The sequence below is a fragment of the Cyclopterus lumpus genome, chromosome 19, assembly GCF_009769545.1.
Source record: "Cyclopterus lumpus isolate fCycLum1 chromosome 19, fCycLum1.pri, whole genome shotgun sequence".
NCBI classification, from domain to species: Eukaryota; Metazoa; Chordata; class Actinopteri; order Perciformes; family Cyclopteridae; genus Cyclopterus; species Cyclopterus lumpus.
Genome location: NC_046984.1, coordinates 10,403,561 through 10,429,345, shown reverse-complemented (window position 1 = coordinate 10,429,345; position 25,785 = coordinate 10,403,561). Strand labels below are relative to the sequence as shown.

At 40.8% G+C, this 25,785-nt stretch overlaps 2 protein-coding genes across 2 annotated transcripts; one reads left to right on the top strand and one right to left on the bottom strand.

Annotated features, from left to right (window-relative positions):
* On the top strand, nt 1-25,785 carry LOC117748659 (cone cGMP-specific 3',5'-cyclic phosphodiesterase subunit alpha'-like). Its single transcript, XM_034558629.1, has 31 exons — nt 1-73; nt 635-861; nt 1,004-1,111; nt 1,967-2,122; nt 4,323-4,376; nt 4,794-4,926; nt 5,338-5,483; nt 5,801-5,994; nt 6,280-6,403; nt 6,517-6,588; nt 17,494-17,646; nt 18,739-18,828; nt 18,968-19,108; nt 19,208-19,282; nt 19,429-19,493; nt 20,235-20,301; nt 20,698-20,745; nt 20,917-21,066; nt 21,183-21,326; nt 21,681-21,746; nt 21,981-22,136; nt 22,346-22,453; nt 22,846-22,955; nt 23,045-23,132; nt 23,224-23,324; nt 23,483-23,590; nt 23,744-23,807; nt 24,399-24,473; nt 24,577-24,660; nt 25,484-25,637; nt 25,742-25,785. The coding sequence occupies exons 2-31, from the start codon at nt 673-675 to the stop codon at nt 25,783-25,785; spliced, it is 3,267 nt and encodes a 1,088-aa protein (XP_034414520.1). The 5' UTR covers nt 1-73; nt 635-672.
* On the bottom strand, nt 9,576-12,765 carry rbp4 (retinol binding protein 4, plasma). The gene is made up of 6 exons (XM_034558630.1): nt 12,753-12,765; nt 12,377-12,485; nt 12,024-12,163; nt 11,815-11,921; nt 10,672-10,884; nt 9,576-10,451 (listed from the first exon to the last, which is right to left on the bottom strand). The coding sequence occupies exons 2-6, from the start codon at nt 12,476-12,478 to the stop codon at nt 10,402-10,404; spliced, it is 612 nt and encodes a 203-aa protein (XP_034414521.1). The 5' UTR covers nt 12,479-12,485; nt 12,753-12,765; the 3' UTR covers nt 9,576-10,401.

Below are 25,785 nucleotides of genomic sequence, written 5' to 3'. Positions count from 1 at the left end.
AGGAAACGAAGGCGTTAGGTGAGAAAGCGGCGTTGTTGTTAGAAACAGGAGAAATCCACCGTTCGCTGTGTTTGTGAGTGTGCAATATGTCGTTTTTATCTATCAATTATCTTTCTTTTCGTTGATTTGTTTCAACACCGACAGGGTGCAATTAAAGCGATGTGACGTTAGTTTATTAAAGGCGTTCAACTTAAGAAAAGTGCGACGATGTAACGCTGGTTCAGTAATGAAACTGACAGGTTTATGTAACGTTCATGAACTATCTGCTTAATAGATGTTTATTTTACATTTGTATTGAATGACGTCAAAAAAATCAAGATATGTGACGCTATAATGCGCGAGTAAATGCACGTAAAGGCGTAAATTATTTTACTACCAAGATCGAAATGGTTGGAAAGCGACATGTAGTTAATTTACATTATTTATCTATAAAGCATATTTCATAATTGTATATGAATGTTAATATTTGAAAGGGAAAAAGTAGGTAGTCTGTATGCCAGCATTTTATAGAATTAGTTTAGTATTTATGAACTGTCCATTTGTTTTATTTATTATTATTATTCCTATAGAGTTCACTGCATCTGATAAAGTTGACATAAAAATGACAAGTGGAATTTCTCATTTCCCTTTTTAGAAGTCTGCGTTACTTCCTCGACGCCCAACAAAGCAGCCATGACGTCTAAAGGTGCCAAAGAGACACTCGTCACCAGGTTGGGTTTCAAATCCAGCAGCTCGGCCTCCAAGGCTGAGGCGGAGCTGGAGAAAGTCAGAAAGGACAACGTGCAACTCAGGAGAAAGATTGATGAACTGGCCAAAAGACACATGAAACCACCCGACTCAGACAAAACCAAGCTGCTGGAGGTAATAGTTCATGTATTGAGGTATTTCAGGTTTAACTTCAGAATCCCCTGTCGGCTTGTATGTCTGTCTGTATGTCTGTCTGTCTGCCAGATGATGTTTGTTCATGTTTTAATGTGTATGCGTTATCTCGTGTTTATTTCAGAGGATCCTTTCCCTTGAGACGCTGCGAGAGAGGAACAATCAGCAGTTACTCGTTAGAGAGCAGGAACTAGAAACAATGAGACAGCAGCTGTCAGCCAGAGGAGGAGAGGTACGTACATGTGACGCGTCTCTGCAGAAGTATACAGCTAAAAATCACATTTACAGTAGACCAGTATGGCTAAATCCATCTATCCTCTCTCAGCTTGGACACATTCCTCAACTTTTGGCATTGTGTTGGTGGCATATGTATTACTGGAAGAAGACAACTGTCAGAAAATGGGGAAGAACGTACTAAAATCCCACTGAGCTACTATAAAAACAGTTGGGGGGGTGGGGGGGGGGGGGGGGGTAGCAGCTTGTATCTAGTATCTATCCCATTTTGACAGCAGCTCAGCTAAAGGACATTTAGACAGCCAGAAAAAACTCAGCATACCAACCAACACATGGTGTGTATGCTGTTCACTTGATATTTATAAACCAACTATCTTTCACTGTTGTGCGTCTGTGTTTATGACACTGCTAGAGAAATTGCTGCTGTCTATTTGAGCTGGTTGCTTCTCCTTCTGAAATCCTTTTTCTCTTGTTGTAGAAACTGTTTTGGTTCTTTTAATTTAGACTAGTCACAATGCCATGCGGCCACTACTTGGAAATGGCCTCCTGGTAAATAGGAATATCAGCTATTGATTTCCCAGACATTGTGAGTGGGTAATTTGATTGAATTACACTTGCCTTTAACTTTCATCAACAAAAGTGCTAAAACCTGAACTTCTCAGTGGGTAATTTGAGCAGACTTCCAGCCATGTAATGTCATTTGTGTGAATGAGATAATTGGTTGGAGAAGAGAAAATACCCCCAGCAAAAACTGCCTCTGTATGAACAAAAAAAAAACCAGGTTGACGTGATGTTTGTGGAGGCTAGTCAAAGTGTTATTTTTTATTATTTGTATTATTGATGTGTATTTCAGGTGGTGGCATCACTGCAGGCCCAGCTGGAGCAGCGGAGGAAGGAGGCAGAGCAGAGAGACGTGTTGTTCCAGAATTTGTCGCAGGAGACTGGGAACCTGAAGAATCAGCTGGCCACTGTTTCTGCCCGGTGTCAGTCCCTGGAAACACAGGCGGTGGTAGGTTGACCAATTATAGCCCCTATACCTGTCGAGATGTTCTCGTTAGTCACAAAAGTTGTTACTGCCTTTTAAAGTTTGTCACCTTTTCCATATTACCAATTATCTTATTGGGAATGTGTACCCGTCTCATATTGTAGTCGGCTTTAAAATGTGTCTGAACTGCTTTTGCTGCCATGAAAAGGGCAAATGTTATCATGACAGTGATAATTAAAGGGCTTATTCAGTATCTTTATTTATTGCTGGCAAGCCCTTCAATATTATAGATAATTGTATTTTTGGTGACACAAATGGGGTGAAATGGAGAAAAAAATGTTTTTTATTACTGTCCTCAACCACCCAATCTAATATTATATATCTGAGATTTTAACTATCCATAGTGCTGATGCAGTAAATATATATATATATATATATATATATATATATATATATATATATATATATATATATGTATGTGTATATATATATATATATATATATATATATATATATATATGTATATATATATATATATATAGATATGTGTGGAATCATAAAACGTTTTGACAAGTCAAATTTCCTTTTGGTTGGCAACTCTAGATTGTAACGGAAAGGTGCTAAATGTATAATAACTTGATCAAAATGTATTTGCGTCTGGTCAAGGTTTTTAATAATCACGGCTCCTGTTTCGATCAGTTACTAGTGCACCTAAGATATGTAATGTTCATTTCATCAGGATATTGTACGTTTCAACAGAAACCTTTTTTTTGTGCATTGAAGGAGGCTCGTTTGGAATGCAGAGCAGCTATTTCTTTGTCCACTAGGCGGCACTGTGTAACCTTTGATTGATTTCCTCAGCTGTGGACATGACCTTCTCTCTGGGGAATTTGTTGTGATGAGAGCTAAAGGTGCAAGTAATACATGACCAAAAGTGAAACCTTATGGACGTAAATGCTTAATCCATGGTACTCTTTTGTTAAATTTTTTAGGTCATCAATATCACTTGTGTAAGACAAAATCACTGCAAGTGACGTTCTCTAAAGGATTGTATAATTAATTTACCATTGGTTGGCCCTCCCTCACAATTGTAGGCTCTCCTTCCATATTCAAAAGCAGTATTGATTCCCAGTCAGCCCTTTGATGCTGTGAGCACAGCAGGCCTTCACTCCACTCTAACAGATTCTCCTTGAGGCAAAGATGGGAAAATCTCAAGTGATTCAGGAATCTGGACGGCTAAAGACTCCGAGATCACAAACCTCTGGGTTTGTAAGTCGGTCAGCTTCAGCTTCCCCTTATTGTGCGTTTTGTTTCTTGTTTTGTCAAATAAATGACACTCAATTACAATTAAAGGGAGGGGGAGAGAGTATGTTACCATAACTAGTTTATATATAAAATGATTTAAGAAATGTTGGATTATTGTGTATTATAACACTATACACACACACACACCGCTCGCTCACTGCCTGCTAACATTTCAAACAACAAACAGCGTAACAAGGGGGGCGTGGGGGGGGTGCGTGTGTGTGTGTGTGTGTGGCTTAGCTCCTTTCACATTAATAGAAATAATCCGACTAACTGACCCTGACTCAACCTCTAACTTGTTCTTGGATTCACAAAAGGCTATTATTAGGTTTAGCTTATGGTATGTATGTTTAAATCCATCTGGAAAATGTTGACAAGCTCATGATGCTTGTCTGGAAGTGTGAGAGCTCACAGAGATGATCGTTTGTTGTCGCGTTTTCTTGAGCTTTGGAGTTTAGTGGGATGAGGGTTGGGGCGACTGAATTATGAGATGACCGAGCGTCTTTTCCAGATGGATGTCGAGCGATTGGCTCGAGGGCGCGCCCCGTGTCACTTCACATAAAGACACGGCCCACTTGCTCTCCAAAATACGGTATTTTAAAAGAAACCTGTAGGTCTTAACATGCTATAGAAGAAATGGCGTGAACTTTAAGTCACAACAACACAACCAAAGAAAAAGAACAGACAAGAGACGTCAACAAACTGTAAAACAACATAAACTAACAAAAGAAAAGGCGCAGTTGCAGATAGCAGTGCACATTTTCACTACTTAACACGTAGAGTTTTGCTAATTCAAGCCCGTCTAAATCTAAACGGCTGGATCAGGTAGCAGTGTTGAAAACAGTACTGTGTGTGTGTGTGTGTGTGTGTGTGTGTAGACGAATTATTTTATTTTTTGTATGTGTTTTTCTCTCTCCAGAATGGACAGGTACCTCCTGCAGACTTGATATCGGTACAAGATCAACTGAGGGATGTGAGTCAAGTCAATGATTTAGTGTGTGCGTGTTTGTAATCCGACTACTTACTTTCTCACTGTTGAAAAATGCTTTTGTACCATAGCTCTGTAAATAAAATATCTTGCCCATCTGCCATATATTTTTGAAGTATTTCATCCCATTACTCGGTCGAGTGCAAAGGGAATGAAATTATGATCTGAGGTTTATCATTCAATGTCGAGGGCACATCTTTTATGCCAACATCAATGGGCTTTATCAACAGAGGACACACGGGGTATTATGCTCTGCTGGCAAAGCCCTCGTCACAAAACCAAACGCCTGTATCTGTCTTCTACAACAAATATACAGACGTGTCCTTGAGATGAACGGGGCTGATATTCAAACGCATAGAATAAAAAGTATGTCGGTGTCTGAGTTGTGCATCCCACCACCAGGCTCTGGAGAAGAACCAGCAGTGGCTGATGTACGACCAGCAGAGAGAGGCCTACGTCCAGTCCGTCCTGGGCCGCACACAAGAGCTGGAGCAGCAGCTGGCCCAGCAAGAGGCCCCTTCAGCTGGTGAGGAATGTAGGAGTAATTTAATTGGGTACTTCCAACTCCTCCTTGTACAGAAGTACATGAAATGTTACGGGCCAACAAATAAACGTAATAAACACTTCTTTTTTTCAATTTTTTTGCTCTGATATGTACATTACGGGATGCGAAAAGTCTGAAAAGTTTGTTTTATATATCATTTTTTAGCCACAACATTTAACATTAAGCAGGTGGCAGGCTTTGGGTTGAGGAGATGAGGAAGACATGTGATGTAATCCTGATTTATTTTTTTAGCAACAGCAGCAGCACTGGGGACTGTTTGGCTTTGACAGTAAATTTAGCAAAACCTCTACACCGACTGAAGGACTGAAAAGTTTACATTTTTTTTTACATTTTGAATATCTATTAGCTTCTTATTGTGTTGACTAACACGTCTTACCTCAGCTCCTGCTGACTCAGCAAGTCCAGAAAAAGAGGATCAGCTGAAAAGCCACTATGACCAGTTGCTTTTGGGGATACAGAAAGACTTGGAGAGGAAAAAAGAACAGGTTACCAGAAGCCAAGAGGAGCTCAATGTGCAGAGGAAACAGGTAAATGCTGAAGGGTTTCATTTGATTACTGATTAAGATTGACTCCCTACTTAATTCCTATATTCTACTTTGTTTGGCCTGTGCTGCTCACATTCTGGAGAAACCCTGCAGTCAAACCAAAGTCCAAAATGATTGACATTCACCCCATTGAAATGTTTAATTTAGCGCTAAATCTTCATGCACTTAACCCCTATTGAATTTCTACATTATTTGCAATTAGGCATTTTATTATTTATTTAGTAGAAGTCAAATTGGAGAAGTTAATGGACGGAAAGCACACAGCGCTTTAAAATGTGCGTTTTTCTACGGCTCGGCAGACCCTGACAGCTCAAGCTGAGCTGCAGTCTCAGAAGGAGCAGGTTGCCGGGCTCCAGGAGGAGATGTCAGCGCTGCAGAGGAGGTATGAGGACAAGTGCAGCGATCTGTCCTCCTTTCTGAGGAAGTATGAAGAGAAGAGCAACGAGTCGGAGGACGTAAAGATGCAGCTGCAGCAAGAGCGACTCGGCAGCAGGTAAAGCCAGTCTGATCTCGTTCGACTGGTGCAAAGAAACTACATTGGCCAGTTATGCTGCAGATTAGTTGTCCCTTCAAAATACTCCACCTTTTTATCTATTTCACATTCTAAAATTCTCAGTTGAAGAATTGCAAAATTGCAATATTCTACGTACCTTGTATGCTAGGTTGAGTGTCAAAAAAGTTAATTGTTTTTTCAAACAGATTTCCATTGTCATACTATATATATATATATATATATTTATTAAGAATAACCTTGTTTATTTATAAACATTGCATCCAGACATGCAGTGTGTGAGGAGAGGAAGGTGTCGTCCGAGCGGTCCGACAGGATGAGACTGGACCTGGAGAATATGGACATCCGGTTGGAGGAGGAGAGGAAGAGATCTGCTGAACTCCTCCTGCAGGTAACACTCACATTCAACCTGTAAAGGTCAACATGAAACCCTGTTCCAGGTGTATTTGAATAGGGGAAAAGATTGCCTGGTTTTTTTTTTTACTGGTAATTTGGCCTACACAGGTGAATATGTTGCAGAAGTCTCTTCTGAGCCAAAATGAAGAGCAGAGGAGAATCGCAGCACTGGAGAAGCAGGTAACGCTGTGAATGTGTCACAGTTCACACAAGAAAACCCTTCAACACATCGTTGTAACTATTTTGAGTGACTACTACTTCCTAAAAGTAGTGCAATCCATACTGATCCCACTCAAGTGCAATGCGTTCTTGTCTCTCTCCTCCTCATCGTACATTTCTAACCTTTCCTAAGATCCAACTCTCCGCCAAGGACTTTGAGGATGAAAAGATTGACCGTCAGAGCATGCAGCACCAGTTACATAAGGTGCTGAAGGAGCTTCGCAAGGCCCGGGATCAGATTGCTAGACTGGAGTCTGCTGTGAGTTCTACTGGTCATCATAACCACATGTTCATTTATACATTTTTCTGAAATGCAGCTTCAGTCAATGAAGTCGTTTTGTCCAAAATGTTGATATTATTTTAATTGTATTTAAATGACAAATGCTGAGTGTTATTCTACCCTTCTGAAAGTTAAAGATACCTTTTTTGTATCGGCTTTATCAATGTAATATTTTGTGTTTCAGAAACAGCCAAACGCCCGTTTCTCAGAACCCAACTCCTACAACAACTTTGCGTTTGAGCGTCTGACCATCAACGACCCTCCTGGTCCTACATCTCCCTCAAAGGTCCCCGACCTCCTGGACGAGAGTTTCCTGGAGTGCCCGAGGTGTCGAACCCCCTATCCCACCAGCCGCCACAGGGAGCTCCTGGCACACATTGACTACTGCTTCGCCTGAGCTAGAAGGAAGTCTAGATCAGGGGGGGTCGTGACCCCTCTTTCCCCGCGGGGGCACCACGATAGCAACGCATCCGTACATGCAACACAAGCAATTATTATAATTATTATAACATATCCAGGCCTCTAAAAATGTTTTAGAATAAAAAGGGATAACATCCCTATTTGTCTACTTGATACTCATTGTCCCAGACGTGTTTATGACCAGGTTAACCAGTGCTGCCTTTTTAATGGTAATCACATTCACAAGCCAAAAAGGTTGGGAACCTCTGGACTAGATCATAATATCCATTCAGAAAATGTAACCCCTGCAGTTTGTTTTAAATACTAGTTCCATCATATACTGACTTCACAAACGCAATAGTCCTGCAGCAAAGGTGAGTAAAATATGTATTTTAAACTAATCTGGAAAGCTGCTTGCATTGTTGCCAAGCCATCCTGTTTCTTTTCTTATTTAAAGTGCGATGTGGCTGCGGCCGACTGTAAGATGAATAGTTTGGAACTCATCACTGGATACACATTTCTGATGCATTCAATAATGGGATATTGTGTGTGTGTGATATTGTGTGTGTTGTTTATGGGATTATAAACAAGAGATTTAAAAGAGTTCCTTTGCCTGAGATTGGGTTGATATCCAAACTGCTTGAACAACTTGGTTATTAGTTAATATTCACATTTTTACTTTTTTTTTTTATCATATAAATAGGAATCAAGGGACATTCTTAAAATGCTGGGAACACCGAACCGCTTGTCTGTTTTTACTCCAGTTTTACCTTTCCAGTAGAAAACCATCGGGTTCTGATCATATTCCTTCCATATATTTATTTATGGGGTCTTCCTGCTTAATTTTTTTTTTGGAGTGTCGTATTATTTTTCAGTTTTTATTGTGAAGCTCTTATTGTGTCTATTTGATGAATTTATTTATTCTTGGGTTGTTTTCATACAAGCAACCTACAGTATTTTTAGATGATGAATGCTTTTTATTTTCCTCCAGAAAATGAAAGCATGGTTAATTATACATCACCTTTTTTGCATCATCGTGGGATGTATCTAACTGTATTATATGAAAGTTTACAAACTTGCTGAACACGTTCGATTGATATACCGGCTGTAAACCTCCACTCTGAGTTTCATTAATCTATACCGTTGGTGTTCCCTTGGGATGCGTACTATTGAAGGCATATTTACATTGTTCTGAGGAACAATAATGTATTACAGTATTGAGGGGAAGGACAAAATAACAGGGGAAAATACTTGTATGCTTTTTGTATTCTCTACTAAATCTATAGTCTGTCATCATTGTGGACAAACGTTGCTTATTGAGTCTCTAGTTCCAATATGAAGGACGGTGACAGTTGGACGAACCTCACTCGACCACGTGACTATTACCACGACTAGGACCTAACCCACATAGTCTGATTTGTCTACACTCAACCAGACCATAAACCGACTGCGCCTGGTGCCAGGTTGTCCTGGTTTTATTCTCTGCTCAAGTGAAGCTCACATCCACCTCCTCTCAAGCCTGCAGTCCTGTAAGGCTGGAATGAGATTGCATGAGCTAATTCCTTGTACTAAACTATTTACGGCAGGGGATTAGTAAAGGTCCTCTATGGCAGGGGAAAGGGGGTTAAGGCAGACAGGCAGACTGCTATACGGTCATCTTCTGGTCATTGTTTTGTTTTTTCGTTACTGTGTTGGATGGCTGTTGGCGCTTGTTTTTTTTCTAATCATGTGTTCCAAAGTTGTTTTGCCGTGCACTGTACTGTACAAACGTGCAATAAAGATGGAAAGCTCCTTCCAACACAGCTGTACGCTGTCACATCGGAGTGTATTTACGGACCAAGAGTGAACATTAGTCTCAGAATAAGCTAAAAATAAAAATGAGGTTATACAATGGAGCCAAATACACAATCTTTGCTTGTATATTCTTTCATGGCTCTTGATCCACGTTGGGCAAGTGAAGGCTGAGATGGAAGTTGATGCGCCTGGTGTGTTTACTTAAACTGTACTTTGATACCAAAGGGATCAGGCATCGTAAATGTATTACAAATTAACCTGCAAAGTACCAAGCTACTTGTGTAGGAAACATTTTGTCACATAATTTTCATTAGTTTTCCAGTTTGTGACCAATTTAGATTTTGACACGATGGCACAACATTAAAAGTTAAGCAATCAACTGATTATAATCCATCCAGAAAATGTTGAGATATTTCTCTGGATAAGTGAGAACTTGGACCTGCTGGTGGCGCTAGATCGCAGTTGGACACAGTTTGAGGTATTTTAAACCCATGACACAAAAAACGTTTATTATATATACATTAAAATGTCAAAATAATATTAAACATAGTTAATATACATTCCATTAAAAACGTGCAATGTGTTATGTTAGGTGGTCAGTTACAGTGTAGGAAGCTTTTGCTAGAAGCTCCTTTCATATCATTGCTTTTTAAATGTTAAAAGACCAAAAACCACTAAATTCTGCATGTACTTGGATTTTGATGTATTTTGATTGACTGAATCCAAAGGCCAGCAACATGAATTCATAATTTGCAATCCTGTAATACAGATAAAGTATACATCATATAATCAAGTATCAGCCAAACTGCTATGCCTAGATATCACACAACTTATTATGTATGAAGGTTTATTAACAATAACTGCTTTGTGCTCCAAGATGTATGTTTTCAGTGTAAAAGCAAAGTCAGTGACTTGTGAACCTGGTTCTGAGCTCAGAGTTTAAGCTTCACTCATAAAAGAGATTTTTATTTTATTTTTTTTATTCTCACTGGAACCAGTCAAGTTCCACTGGTTTCCATGAGGAAGGTTGTTTTACACAACTCTGACATTTTTATACAAAGACATGAATCATGTTCTTCACTAGTTGGGTCATTTTGGGATAATGACAATAAACCAGCAACATTCATCTTTCATTTCTATTTACATGATGAAAATGTGACAGTTTATAGCCATCCATAGAACATGTTTAAAGAAGAACGGGCTACTTCCTACAAAAACAGCAGAGGAGAGAGAACTCTGTTGGGATTCAATCCAAGACAAGCAGGCGGTGGTGGTACACAGTCCCCGGGGGGGGCGGGGCTTCATTGAACAGTTCTCGGAGTGACAGATTGGCTGGCGGCCTCGCAGAAGCCTGCAGTGGAAAGGACACAAACGTTTAGCTCACATGATGATAAAAACACAAACGGAATCATCTCACACGTGTGTTAAACAAAAACCCACAGTATTTAAGTGTCTGAATAAATATGATAGCCTAAATATAAACATGTGTAATATAATCGGTGATATTTAAGCTCCACTACTGATAAAATGTATTGGATGAAAATGTGCATTTTATCATAAACTGATCTCACCCGTGTGGGGAACGCGTCTGTATTTGCCCTGCAGGCAGAGGTCCGTCTTCTTCTGGAGGACATTGCTCTGGTCCTCCGACCTCAAACCGGTCGGTTGACGAGAGAATATAAAGGAGTAGCTGTCCAGGCAAGTGCCGTCAGAGTCGATTTGTCTGCAGGAGTAGTGGATGGCGTAGTTCTCATAGTCGGTGTCAATCACCCAATGGTCATCGTCTATGGGCGGAGGGAGGTTGCAAAGGAAAGACAGAGTTTAGATTTTTAACAAAACCATCCTTTTAAAAATTGGGAACCATTTCTTTTTTACTTTTGTGATACCTGTGAGGCCAAAAATTGTAATATGCTACAGATTACATTGGACGTTCACTGTACATCTCAGAAGTGCTTTGATGTTTTGTATATGAAGGTTTCTTTGTTCACAAGTTAAATACTATTTTGCTTTAAATTGAGGTAAAGAACCCTTTAATGTTAAAGGTATTTACTATAATATTGGCTGGTGTAAACACACATAAAGGTACCCACCTTTACTCACATTATGACATCATCATTGATCGGTGTTTGAAACTTCAGACTTTGTGCTTAGAGCAAATGTGATTATCTCTCTTTTACATTGATTATTTTCTGCTTAAAGTGGACTTAAGAACGTTTGTCAATCATGTATACAAAAACAGGGGTGGGACTTATAAAAGAGTCCCATGACAACATAATCAAGTAAACAGCTGATACATTTCTATCGATGGGTATTATGGGCAATACTACAATTGATACTGCAAGTGTACTTAAAAACACAACAGTGTTGTCAGCGCTGGGATCGTGAGGATATTTTAGAGATTGCATGTGACGTCAGAGTTACACTCAATTACATTTTGACCCCTTTAAAGTCAGTGTTTGTTTTGATTCATGCTCCAGGGTCACAGAGAACCAGGTGCTGCAGTTGATGATTACATTAAATCAATAGTGGTCTGGAGGTCAACAATCCCTTTTGCAATTTAATATCAGTGACTGCGCGCCGATAATGCCAAAAGCTCATAGTAGCGGGCTACTATGAGCTTTTGGCTTTTTGGCAATTTATTGTTGTTGATTCCAGAAATCCATGTCAGAAATTCCAGTTAAGTCCTACACCGGTATAAATGTTCCTCAACTTACTTCCAGTCTGCAGGTAGGATGCAGCTCCCCAGTACCTCATCCTGAACTTGGCAGGGTCAGCGGTATCCTCAAAGGTGGCAAACATGCTGGCACACATTTCCCACTGGCTAGAGGTCAAAACGAGAGAAGGAAATTACCAGCGATGAGACGCGTGAGATAAAGAGGAGAGACAGAACGGGGAGCCTTCGCAGTCAAGAACGTGAACTCACTTGAGAATGATAACTCTGCCCTCAGCAGTGGCCGTCATTTTGCCGTCTTCACCGTCGATTTGAAAGTTGGCTACGATGTTGTCGAGTAAGAATAAACCTTCTGGGTCCTTCTTTCCGACGGCGTACCAAGTCCCTGCATACTATGAGAGAGAAATCCCAAGTGTGAGCGCTTCGCTCATCGATGATGCTTCATTCAAAGTGAAAGAGCAAAATATTCATAAACAGTGTAATTAGTATTACACAACATCCTTTCAACAGTTATATTTCCATCTATCGCTAATCCCCAAAAAAACGACTACGAAGCACATATAAACGTGATGAATGTACTAGATTAATCTCTTGACACGACTCACCTTTGTCCTGTCAAAGTTCTGCATGACCTGGATGTTGGCCACCTGGCAGTCCTGTGCCGAGGACACGGCCAGGAGACAGAGGGCCACAGCGTAGCGCAGCATTCTACCTCTGAGGAGGGAAATGGAGCATTTGTCAGCCACATTCATTCAAGTCTCTCAGTAAAGTGGAGTGTAACAAAACTCCACTAAATATTTGCCTATGTGCTACAAGCTATTTTTTTTTCTTCAATCAAAACACTTTGAATTAAAGGAATAAGAAATCGCGTGAGGCAAAATCAAGCGTTTGCAATAGCACCAATCCTTCATTTGAGATTTTTCCATTCAAAATGTCAAAGTAAAAAAATAAAAAATAAAAACGTCCATAGTCAATGCATACCTGTTTAAAGTGGGAAAACTCACAAAGATCCTCTGTCTTTCTGTCATAGTTGTGTCCTTATATACAGCTGGCTGGTATTGCATAACTTCTGGAGATCTGAACCTCCCCTGCTCTCCCCTCAGCTAGCTTGCCTTCCATTGGACAAACATTTATATAACTGCAGGCCCCGGTGCTATTGATTTGTGTGTTCTGCACATTGGCCCCACCACCCCCTCCGTAGCCCTAAAAAATGTATTCTCCCGTCAGAATCGAGTCTTTCTTGGTCAAAGAGGACCATCTGGAACAAGCTACATGTGCATATAAACAAACATGTGTCACACCCCAAGGTACACACAACGCAGGCATAACACTACTCTTTAATGCATCTCATAAATCTAAGTTAAATGTATGTGTGTGCGTCCCTTTGTTTTGATCGTAATAAAAACCTGTTTCAGCGCTTTCTTGTCATATCAATAAAATGTTTCTGTGGGTGTGCAGGCTGCCCGGCAGCATCCATATGATTGTATCACCCGTTGACTTGATTTTGCTATCAACTGACTTTTTTAGGGACTGTTTGTATAAATGGTGGACAGAGTGCACTTCAAACAAAAAGAATAATCAATGTGAAAGAGAGATAATCACATCATGTCAAAGCACAAAGTCTGGGGTTTCAAACACCATCACAGATGATGGGATAGTAGGACTTATAGCTAAAGATGCTTGTGAACGGACATGTTTTTGTGTACTTCTGCACGTGCCCCTTCAAAAGAGAGCTCGGCAAGCTAATGGTAATATCCCCCATGAGGATGTAATCTCATGTCTACAAGAACCTCTTTATTTCCTTTAAACATTGTTTTCCCGAGACCAGGAGGGTCAAACAGCTTGTTTGTGACTTGTTTTGTTTTGCTGTTCCAGGTCTGTGCAATAAAACCGTATCACTCAAAGAACAAACACTAAGAGGAATGCAGTAACTACTCTCTAACACAGGTCGGTATTTCAAATGACTTCTATCTACTGTGGCAGGCTTTTATAAATTGATGCTGTTATTTTGCACTGAGCTCATGTAAGCGGTCCTCTGAGGTTTTGATTGAATAAAAAGAGCACAGCACAGCCAAACATCTGCAGCTTGCATAACCGAAGCCCCGGCCAGTGGAAAACAGGACAATCACTCATTTTCAGTAGAAATAATAGCAGCTGGAATTTGGCCAGAGGCAACATTTCATAATCATGAAGATTGGCTAAGAAACTCTAGACTAGTCTAGTGTATGCATTTTATAGTGTTGGGCAGTAGAGTGGTACATGTAATGTCATAACTATATAGAGCTGGTTTCTTGTTTTGATGGGGTGTGAAATTTAAGTTTTAAGTGGGATTGGGCAAACAACCTAATAGTTGTTATAATAATATAACAGGAAAGCAGAATTCTGGGTAAACAAGAGTTTTTTTTATCCACTTAAATAGATTGTTCCAGTGTTGTTTATATTTTCATTCATTGTCTAAAGCCAGGCTTATGCACGATGGAATATGACATTGTTCCTCTTACAAAAAAGTTGAATTCATAAGCAATACAACAAAGTGCTCAGTTCAATGCGCATAAGTGTTTTGGTGGATACCGCCTTGTATGACCCTATTGGTCCCATTCCCATCACTCCCAGTCCAGTCCTTGATTGGTGTATTTAATATTTGAATCTCGAGAAACATAAATAAATTCAATGTGCCGAAATTCTGGAATTGCTTCTTGTAGCCACAGAGGCCGCTGTTTAGAACACAAATTACAATTGAATAGGTAGTCAAAAAACACACAAAATGAACTAGAAATATCTTTATTCTACTATATAAATGTGTTAACACAATCAGGAAAAAATACTGATACGACTAAATTATATGAAAGCTAAAGTTGGTAATCTTGAGAAACTAGCAAAAGTACGCTATAAAAAATAAATCCAACCAAAACACCCGGCCCATGTGGTGCTAACTCTTTTCAAATGAAAGCGAGCAGCACCTGCTTCAACAGTCGCTTCATCTAGCAAGAAAGTCTGTAACGCTGAAAGCTCAGTCCCTTCAGGCCTCCCTCCAAAACCACTCCCCCAAAATGACTGTAATGGATGTAAGAACATGCTTGTGTTAGTACCCACAGCTGTTAAACTGCAGGCAGGTGAATGGAAGGCTGTATTACAGTCCTGCAAGAAACGTTTTCTTTTTGCAGAGCATTTTATTCAATGATTGCTGTCAGGATGTAATAAGAATTTCGCCAAAAAAAAATCGAAAATGTTTTTGAAGATTACATACTTGTAAGATGGAAAACAAAACATTGGAACTGGCTATAAGAAATATGGCATTATTCATCTTATTCATCGATATATTTGTCTTGCCTCTCTCCTACTCTAACGCCCAACTCATTTCTCCCATGTGAAATGAGCTGCTCTAATTTGTTTCCACTATGCCTCACATCCACACACCCACCTTTTGTAGTTCTCCCTTGATTAGCTTGCCTTAATCCCCACGACAAAAAAAATAGTGGGGAACTCCTCATCTTGCCAGCCTGCCAGCAGCGAACCAGACAGTGCACTCGGTTAATAATAGCCAGCCATCTTTGTTAAGGGCTTTGTTCCCAGACATCCAAGTCCCACTAATTGGCCAATTTCCAGTTCTAAGACAGATACCTCCTTCTAATTAGAGCGCACAGGTAGGCTGCTCACACATTTACCAGTACCACTCTGGCTTTGAACACCATCGCTGCCAGTGGCCGCCATTATTCAGGCGCATCCTCCTCAATAGCAACAACAACAAGGGTAGAACAATGCAGTGTTGGCTAGCAAGGAGGTTTGGCTATCTGAGGCAAGGAAAATAGTTTTAATGTCCCCTGATTAATACGTGTTGGGATAACACATTGGATATTTGATTAATTGGAACAGAAGGCTACTGGTGTGAGTCCAGTGCCTGGCTTTAAAAAAAACAAAGACCTGGGCATGAATCATCTCCACCCACTGAGTGTTCAGGTGCTCGTGCAGCTCCAGTGGGGCCATTGGAGCTGCTGGTGGTTGGACTTAAGCTGAGGTGTGCCAGTGTCATGGGGGGGGGGGGGGATAACTAAGTGGATTGGTGAAACCAAACTGGACCAAAAAGGCCACCGTATTGTTGCCACCGTGTTTCTTCAGTGAGTCCTCGTGTTTGTGTGGATTTGGGGACCAAAGACATGTCGTCCTGGGTGTCGAGCATTGTTTAGTTCACACTCTCCTCGCCTACATTTCCCCCCCTGAGGACAGTCCCACTCTCTCCCGTGTTGCCGGATATAAAATGATCAGCGTTGGGATTTGCGGGTTAAGGACGCTTAGAGCAGAGGTTTTAATGTCATGACTCATGACGTCACATTAATTAGCGGCCACTTTGATCCTTTCAGCCTCTAAGCCGCGCTCCATCTTATTCTGTCTGTCGGCGGACACGGGATGTGTCACTGACTCCCTCGGGGACCGTGGAGGAGAATGCTACTGATCCAGCCGACCCTGTAGGCCACGCGCGCGGCTTCCCTCTCCCGCTTCACTGATCCCCCCCCCGCAGGTGATGCTTTTGTGAATAGAAGAAGAAGAAAACAGAGAAGGGGAATATACAACACTATCTAAAGTCCAAAGATGGCAGACAAGGACAGCGTGGAGAAATACTTGGAGAACAACCCGCAGTTCGCCAAAGAGTACTTTGATAAGCAAATGCGCGCCGAAGCGCTGTCCGCCGCCTTCTCTGCGACGGTGGACGTCAAAGACACCGCTTCCTTCAAGGATGTGAACTCTGTGCAGGAAGCCGCCATCATCTTCGAGCTGGTCCAGGAGCTGCAGAAACAGGGCAACATGGAGGAGTCCATTCACAAAGTGATGCAAAGAGTTGCCCTGATCCTACAGGCCGACAGGCTCGGTTTCTACATAAACCGGGCGAGGAACGGAATACCGGAGCTCTCCTCTTGCCTCTTTGACGTGACTCCGACATCCAAATTCGAGATAAACTTGGTGAATCCGCAGAGTGAAATTGTGTTCCCTCTCGACATGGGTATCGTGGGTCACACCGCGAATTTCAAAAAGCCACTAAACATACCGGATGTCACAAAGGTGAGAAGTTGGATCGACCCGAGCTGCGCAACTAAGTTGTCTGTGCGCGACTCTGAAGCTGTCCAATATTAATAGATGGAGACGTTTCTGCCATGTTATTAGGAAAATTGCCCTCTGTGGTATCGGTGGGTCTTTAAAAAAAAATGACCCCCACACGTAATGTGTTTTCACTGGAATAATGGACATCATTTCTGCATTTTCATTTAATTCAGCCTAAGATACATTATGAGTCCCTTGCTATTGTTGCTCTGACAATAAATAGATTAAAAATACTGATATTTAAATATATTAGTGGTACTCAACTGTTATGTGCAGATTTGTGATGAAACATCTTGAGGGCAAGGGTTTTATTTATCTTTCTATGATTTCCTATAGTTCTATTACTTCGGTAATTAGCTTCAAGATTCACAGAAACTATTCGAAACTGTTAGAATGATATTTTAAGATCATTGGTAGGTGTACGTGCCACTAGAGCTTTTAGGCCTCAATGGGATTATCAGAATAGCCAGCTGAAGAATATGAAGATAAATGTACCCATCGTGTCCGTTGACCAATTTGAATGCAGCTTGAATGCTTTCTGCTTCCACGTGTGGCCACGACTCAAATAATCTTAGTTACTTTATTTAAAAGTAAGATCAGACCTTTCTTTTTTTTTTTTCCAATACAGAATCCAAAATTCTGCGACTTTGTTGACAAACAGACTGGATACAAGACTAAATGCATGCTCACTTTCCCTCTGATGGCTGACAAAGAGTGCCTTGGAGTCATCATGGCACTCAACAAAATAGGAGCGGACTCGTTCTCTGCAGAGGATGAGAAGGTAAGAGAATATACTCCAAGACACTTATCCATTGGGATGAGGGAGCTGTAACAGGGTAGTGTTTGAGACTCTTAAATTAACTTGAATTTAAACATGACGATGTCATTATTGGGTCATATTTGCCTTAAGAAGTAGCAGCTAAAGTACACCATATTTGGCAGGAATGTCTGCGACTTTAAAAAGCCGCCCTCTGCCATTTGGAAATGTGCAAATAAAGATTGCTGTAATTACATCTCACCAGTAGGGTGTAAACCCCTCCAATTATGTCAGCGGGAGCCAATCAGACCTGACTGACTTAATTTGGTCGCTTTTGAACATGAACTTGAATAAAGGTATAAAGATTTAACTGTGAATATGTTATCTCTTTAGTATATAAAGAATAACTTTAACGTGTTTTTTTAGAAGCAGTAAAGACAGTGAAGACAGATGGAAATTAGGTTTTCTCACAGACTCGTGCGGTAATAATAGTAACAGTAGTAATAGTAACTGAAAAAGAGAGTAAAGAGATCTAAAGAGATCAGAAATAATGCACAGCGCAAACGCTTAAACGGCTAAGATGCATAACTATGTCTGAAATATCTGTGTGCTTTGTGTCCTGCTTTATACTTCTCTTTACATATTATCTCTATTATTATATTATTATATATTATCTTGCATCTCAAAGATGTAAATTGTATTCTTAAGAAAAACACAAATATTGACTTGATTAATCATCAAGGGGTTTGTTAATCACAGAGACCCAGGACTTGTCTTTCTAGGTAAATGTAAGACGTTTGTGTAAAGATTTGCCAGAAGTGGACTTCTGGCAAAAAACACCTTATTTAGTTTGATTTGATTTGATTTGATTTGATTTGTTAAAGTCAATGCTTTTATTGATCTATCACATTTAAATGTCATTCTTTGCATACATACTCTATACAACCATCTTTATTATTTCAACGTTACAATTCATTCTTTTAATGGCCAATTCATCTCAACTTTGCTGTGGTGAATGTAGCCACATAGGACCACACTTGGGGGAATGGGTTCTGCCCCAGTCTTTAACCTGCTGTTGTGTATTGATGAAAACCTCTAATCTCATTTGCTCTTTAGCTCTTCCACAAGTACATGAACTTTGCCCAAGTCATCAGCCTGCAGCATTTCACATCCTACATGTTCAACGTGGAGTCCAGAAGGAGTCAGGTAAACTGGTGATGAGGCTATTGTGAATACTCACTGGTAGTTATTTGTTGGTATTTCTAATGCACTGAACAGAGCTCATACTATATGCCATGGGTCAACATTTAATCACTCACACTCATTGCGGTTCTTTCTCTTGTAGGTGCTTCTCTGGTCGGCCAGTAAAGTGTTTGAGGAGTTGACCGACATTGAGAGACAGTTCCACAAAGCGCTGTACACTGTAAGGACCTATCTACAATGCGAACGATACTCAGTGGGCCTGTTGGACATGACCAAAGAGAAGGTCGGTGTTGCACAATAGAATCACTTCTGCTAACAGGATTGAATAGGTAGCATTCATGGCTACGGGCATAAACAACTTGTGTGTCTGTTTTCCGGGCAGGAATTCTATGATGAATGGCCGTTGAAACTGGGAGATGTGGAACCGTATAAAGGACCAAAGACGCCAGATGGCAGGGTAACTAACAAACTGGTCTTTTTCCTCCTTGTTAATTCAGTTTTTTCTGTGACGCGTCGTACTTTAAATCTGACTCGCTTCATCTTTATATTGTCTAAGCTGAAGATGAATCAATAATTTATCACAGGCTTCTGCTTTCTGTACAGGAAGTCATCTTTTACAAGATCATTGACTACCTCCTGGAAGCCAAAGAAGAAATCAAAGTCATACCGTGAGCATCTACTCAAGCCAAAGCATTTCAAAATACAGCATCAAAAACAGACCAAATTCAGTCACTTGGGATAAAAAAATCAAAAATAAATCAAAGAGTAATGTTCACATTTTTGAATGTCTTATTTCAAAATGAAAGTCCAAGCTCAGTATTAAAACAAATCTGATCTTCCACTCAAATTAACAAAAATATAAAGCGCACATGGGCTGCACGGTGGTGTAGTGGCTAGCACTGTCGCCTCACAGCAAGAGGGCCGCGGGTTCAATTCCCAGTCGGAGCGGTCCTTCTGTGTGGAGTTTGCATGTTCTCTCCGTGGCAGCGTGGGTTCTCTCCGGGCTCTCCGGCTTCCTCCCACAGTCCAAAGACATGCTGCAGGTTAATTGATCTCTAAATTGCCCATAGGTGTGAATGTGAGAGTGAATGGTTGTATGTCCCTACATGTGCCCTTGATGGACTGGCGGCCTGTCCAGGGTGTCCCCTGCCTTCGCCCTATGTCAGCTGGGATAGGCTCCAGCGCCCCCGCGACCCTAATGAGGATAAGCGGTATTGAAAATGGATGGATGGATGGATAAAGCGCACATTTAAATTTAAAGCTAAGATGCATTACAAATACGTGACAAATTAGGGTGTTATTTGGGTATGGTTTCTGTTGAGGCAACATAATGCATAATGAGAGTCAGCTTTGTCGAACTGGCTTCTCAGAGAATAACTTGTCTTTTTCTCCCTTTCACACTTTTTCAGTGGTCCGCCTGCAGATCACTGGGCTCTAGTTAGCGGACTACCGACATATGTTGCAGAAAATGGCTTCGTAAGTGCAGGGCAGCTTGTTATGAAAATAACTTGAATATAAAAGCATTACAACATATCTACATCTAATGTCGTAACATAAGAATGTAGTGAAATAACAGACTAAAGACACTTATCGGTAGGAATACTGCACAGGAAATGATGTGAACACAGTACAGATAAAAAAAACTGAATTTAATCATTTTTATTTCATAAATCACATCTGTTTTTGCTCTTATAAACTAAAATACAAGTAAATTCAACAGGACTTTTAATAATTAATCGTAGACGCAGATAACATTTTTATTTAGACAAAGATTGATCAGAATCAGCATCTGTGAGTAATATTGACAAAGTAATAAATATCCATAGAAAAGTGCCAGACTTTAAAGTATTTGTGTCATGTGACTTCCTGCAGATTTGCAACATGATGAACGTGGCTGCAGATGATTTCTTCACTTTCCAGGTGAGGAGACTTTGACAGTGCATCCAGACAAAGGATGCACGCAGCAATACACACATACTTTCTCACATTAAGACCCTTCCTTTACAATATGCAGTGTTATCTGTCTTGTATCCTGTATACAGTTTTCAAACTAATTGCATGGTCTCAATATGTTATTCCAATGTCTTTCAGAAAGAGGCTGTGGATGATACAGGTTTTGTCATAAAGAACGTTTTGTCGCTGCCCATCGTCAACAAGAAGGAAGAAATCGTGGGCATCGCCACTTTCTTCAACAGGAAAGACGGCAAGCCATTTGATGAACACGACGAACAGATCACTGAGGTCAGCCCCATGCGTCCGCTCAGTCTTTATATGTTAAGGGTCGGCTCAGTTGCTTATTGTTTTGGGTGGTGTGTATCTTTTATCTCATCCCCTCTCACTCTCATTGTTTGCGCCAGGCCCTGACTCAGTTCTTGGGTTGGTCAGTTCTGAATTGTGACACATACGACAAGCTGAACCGCATGGAGTACAGGAAAGACATCGCCGAGGAGATGCTCTTGTGCCAGACCATGTGCACCAAAACGGAGTTGCAGTCCATTCTGGTCAGTACCAACCTGTCGTTCCAGAAGCCTAAAACCTTTGGTTGCTCAGCATTTAATCAAGTGGAGACTCAAGCAGAGATTAGAAATAGTTAAAGGTTATCGTGCCATGAATAGCTTTTTTTGAGCAGCATTCCTCCATAAAGATCTATTGGAGGGCGACTAAAAGGTCTGCTGGAGACAAAGACACAGCAGAGACCGCTTGGAGAACTTGTCTGAACTGTTTGAAACATGATATCATGATATTTTCTGCTTTTCGTTGCCGATCTACAGATTCCAGCTGTACCTTTCTGTGGGTGATGTTCATGGGTTCAGCGTGAATGTCGTTCTAACTGGTTGTTTTCTCTTTTTAACCAGAACACCAATGAGAAGTTTGACTCAGAGCCTGAAGACTGTGAGCAGAAAGATATGTACAAACTGTTGGTATGTTTGTTTTTAAACATACAATTGTACATCACTCACAAAGCTTAAATGTATGAATAAGACATATTCATTTGCATGTATTCATTTACTTAATTCATTTAATATCAGGATCTTGGGAGTGGATTTTGGAAAACTATTTATTTTCAATCAAACACATTTCATTGGAAAATGTCAAATATTTTTTTAATTATTGACTTTTTCAATTATTGACTGAGTTATGGGCATGCCTTTCAGAGAGCAACCTGCCCACCAGCTGACAACGTCAACGGAGAGAATCTGTACCTGTTCTCCTTCAGTGACTTCCCCGTCTCAGAGTTCGACCTCATCAAAGCCGGCATTCGCATGTTCTTCGAGCTCGGGGTTGTTGAAAAGTTTAAAGTTCCCGCGGAGGTGGGTCTCGTAGTCCGACACTTCGATTTGTCTGCCCGAACGGGACGCTCTTCCTGGTTTCTGGCACTGCGTACGGCAAAAGTGTTTTGAGATGCTGCTCACGTGTGCAATCAAAGAAATGAGATCTTATTAAAAATTGTTTTAATGCAAACACATAATCCGTATGAATCTTTTTTTGATTGCTTGCCCCCCTTCTCCCTCCCTCTCAGACGCTGACCAAGTGGATGTACACAGTGAGGAAGGGTTACCGTAGCATCACCTACCACAACTGGAGGCACGGCTTCAACGTAGGCCACACCATGTTCTGCCTGCTGCAGGTGAGGCCTGAACCGCATCTATAGCATCAACACTAGACACTCGACCCAAAGCCAGAAAAACTAACATGAGTTTCCTCAAAGTTGTTAGAGCCTCATGTCTTTTCTCTCTCCACTTTACAACTGTCTGTTACGTGCAGACAGAAGGTGATGCTACTATTTTTTTTTGCACTACAGCACAATATTTAACTGGATACACGTGGTGACGGTTTAACAGACCGCTAGGTTTACAAGAATGTGTGAACCAGCTATATAGGCTCATGACGTGTTTTATTTCATCATAATGCTCATTGAGAATCATTGACAAAACAATTTGTATTCTTTCATACGTGGTTACAATCCATAGCCACTTCCCCTGCACATAATCATTTATGATGTGTGTCTTCTGCCGACAGACGGGGAGGCTGAGGAAGTACTACTCTGATCTAGATGCCTTTGCCATGGTGGCTGCTGCTTTTTGCCACGATATTGACCACAGAGGAACCAACAACCTCTACCAGACAAAGCAAGTCTAAACGATATTTTTTATTTCTGTATCTGTGCTTAGGAAGCATGGGCACATGTGTAACCTGGGGGGCTTATATTTTTCTTTAGGAGTGGATCTCCTCTGGCTAAACTTCATGGCTCCTCCATTATGGAGCGGCACCATTTGGAGTACAGCAAGTCGCTCATGGCTGACGATGTACGACAAAATACATGGACAATGAATGTAATAATATCAGACTTAAGAGGGTGGCGCACACCATTTGACCGCTCTTTGTCGTCTCTCGCAGAGCTTGAACATCTTCTGCAACCTCCAGAAGCAGCAGTTTAAGAACGTGCAGCACTTGTTTGATGTCTGCATCATCGCCACGGACCTGGCCCTCTACTTCAAGTAAGTTCCTTGAAAGACTCCGACTGCTCCCCCAAGCTGCCGCCTGGCATCTGTTGTGTGTTTTCCTTTCCTTTCCTAACCACAGTAGGTTTTTAAGGAATCACAGTGTGTGTCTAGTTCAGTTGATCTGACTGATTGTCCGCTATCTCATCACGCAGAAAGAGAACCATGTTCCAAAACATTGTCAATGCCACGGAGCCAATGCCTGAGGAAAAAGAGGCCATCGCCTTCATTTCCAACAACTCCACCAGGAAGGAAATTGTGATGTATGTACCTGATTCGAGCCCAAGATAGTAGAGCTGTTCATTTCACTTTGAGATGTATTTGTGTGAATATTTCAGAAACAGAAGACCCTTGCATCATCAACAGCAGGGTGTCATATTGTCCTCCCTGACTGTCTGTCGCTCTCTCCCCTCCAGGGCCATGATGATGACAGGTTGTGACTTGTCAGCTATCACCAAACCCTGGGAGGTGCAGAGCAAGGTGGGTGGCCTTCACAGCCTTCACGTGGGCTGATTGAAATATATATATATATATATATATATATATATATATATATATAGAGAGAGAGAGAGAGAGAGAGAGAGAGAGAGAGAGAGAGAGAGAGAGAGAGAGATATTTCATGTGACTTTGTTCTACATGTCACATTATTTGATCCTGCCCGTCTTCAGTCGTTGATTGGGGTTTTCAGCTTGAAATGTGTTTGGTTTTAGCTCCATTATTTTAGATTTATCACATCCAGAAAAATATAATACAGCTAAAAAAACATCCACTTGCACTTGATGAACTCGGTGTGCAACGGCCACTGTGATCACCAAATACATTTTTGGGCCATGACTCCAGACTTCATACGATCATTTTGACAATTTCAAACACATGTCTGCTGGGTTCAAATTAAAATGATAAACAATAGAAAAGCCGGACAAGATGACACAAGACAAAAGAATGTCCTGAGAGTGAAATGTTTATTGAAAAATGTTTATTTCATTTTTGCTTCTCATTCGCAATCATTTCCTCGTTCACCTTTTAAATTCTCTTGTGTCATTCTTTTTCCTCTCTTCTGTTTCCCTTCAGGTGGCTCTGATGGTAGCTGCTGAATTTTGGGAACAAGGAGATTTGGAAAGATCTGTTTTGGACCAACAACCAATTGTAAGGTTCATACCCCTCTTGTGCCTTCTTTTCACATTATTATTCCTTTTTAGGTTTCTCAGGATTGCTTTTCTTTTGAAACTCTCCCTTCTGTCTCTTTCAGCCCATGATGGACAGAAACTGTTCCGAACAGCTACCCAAGATGCAGTGTGGTTTCATCGACTTTGTATGCTCATTTGTGTACAAGGTAATGCACATCTTTTACATTTCACAGCAGAACAATGATGAGTATGATTATTATTATCCACAATGAAAGAGAGGGGATAGTTTCAGGAAAAGCATAACATTTATTTATTTTTTAAACAGACATTTTGCAAGAAGGGAGTCTGGCTGTGCTCTGTGTTGTAACAATTCATCTATAACTGCTGGAATTTAAACACAGCCACAGTCCAAGAGGGGCATAACAATTTAATCCAGCTACTATCTAAGTTTTGACTTCCAGCGAAGCGCCATGAAAAACATATTTTGCCCATCAATGTTTATACTTTCAAAGACCACAAGCTCTTCAAATGTAAAATGTAAACGTTACTAAATCGAGCCATTAACCTTACCCCGAGGCCCTAGTTTAAAGTGTGACTTCTATTTTCTAGGCTATAACATTTATTTTCAAGCTCACCTCCGACTGTGCAAACTGTGAAGCCTGCTGGGTTGTAGATTGTTGAAAAGACGCTGTGAGAAAGTGTAGATTCAACTCAGTAGACGGGAGCAGACCTATAATAGTACTAAATTACCAGTGAGTTAAATCATTTCTCACACTATTATTAACGTTACAGAGGTGCTTCAACCATCGTAGGTTGGATAACAGGATGTATAGAAAAGAACCTTTTGAACCCAACTGGCCCCAAGAGGAATGTCAGCCTGATGTTTTTCAGGATGATATTTGGACAAGAAGACACACATCCATATAAATCAACATGTGTCAGTTGTCCCTGCGGACTTCTGGTCTAAAAGGAAAATTATGTATTTGCATTTACATATTTACATCCAGTGTATTCGCTTTCCTTTTCCAGGAGTTCTCCAGGTTCCACAAAGAGATCACGCCCATGTTTGACGGTCTGAAGAACAACAGGGCACACTGGAACGAGAAGGCGGAGATATACAATGCAAAAATGAAGGTCATTGAGGATGCGAAGAAGAAACTGGAAGAAGATGAAGCCAAGAAAGGTATAACAAAAAATTAAGAAATTCTATATTGATCCAGTTGATGGCTTGATGGAAGATCATGAGACTCATCCGGTTTTCTTTTCTGTTTCTGTGTGTTTATCTAGCTGGTGGAGGAGATGGAAAGTCAAAGACCTGCACCATCTGCTAA

Coding starts and splice junctions, on each gene's coding strand:
- LOC117748659 (XM_034558629.1), top strand. CDS start 673: ATGACGTCTAAAGGTGCCAAAGAGACACTCGTCACCAGGTTGGGTTTC. Junction 22,956..23,044: donor AACAACCTCTACCAGACAAA/GCAAGTCTAAAC, acceptor ATTTTTCTTTAG/GAGTGGATCTCCTCTGGCTA. Junction 23,133..23,223: donor AGTCGCTCATGGCTGACGAT/GTACGACAAAAT, acceptor CGTCTCTCGCAG/AGCTTGAACATCTTCTGCAA.
- rbp4 (XM_034558630.1), bottom strand. CDS start 12,478: ATGCTGCGCTACGCTGTGGCCCTCTGTCTCCTGGCCGTGTCCTCGGCA. Junction 12,164..12,376: donor AGAACTTTGACAGGACAAAG/GTGAGTCGTGTC, acceptor TCTCTCTCATAG/TATGCAGGGACTTGGTACGC. Junction 11,922..12,023: donor GGCAGAGTTATCATTCTCAA/GTGAGTTCACGT, acceptor TTTGACCTCTAG/CCAGTGGGAAATGTGTGCCA.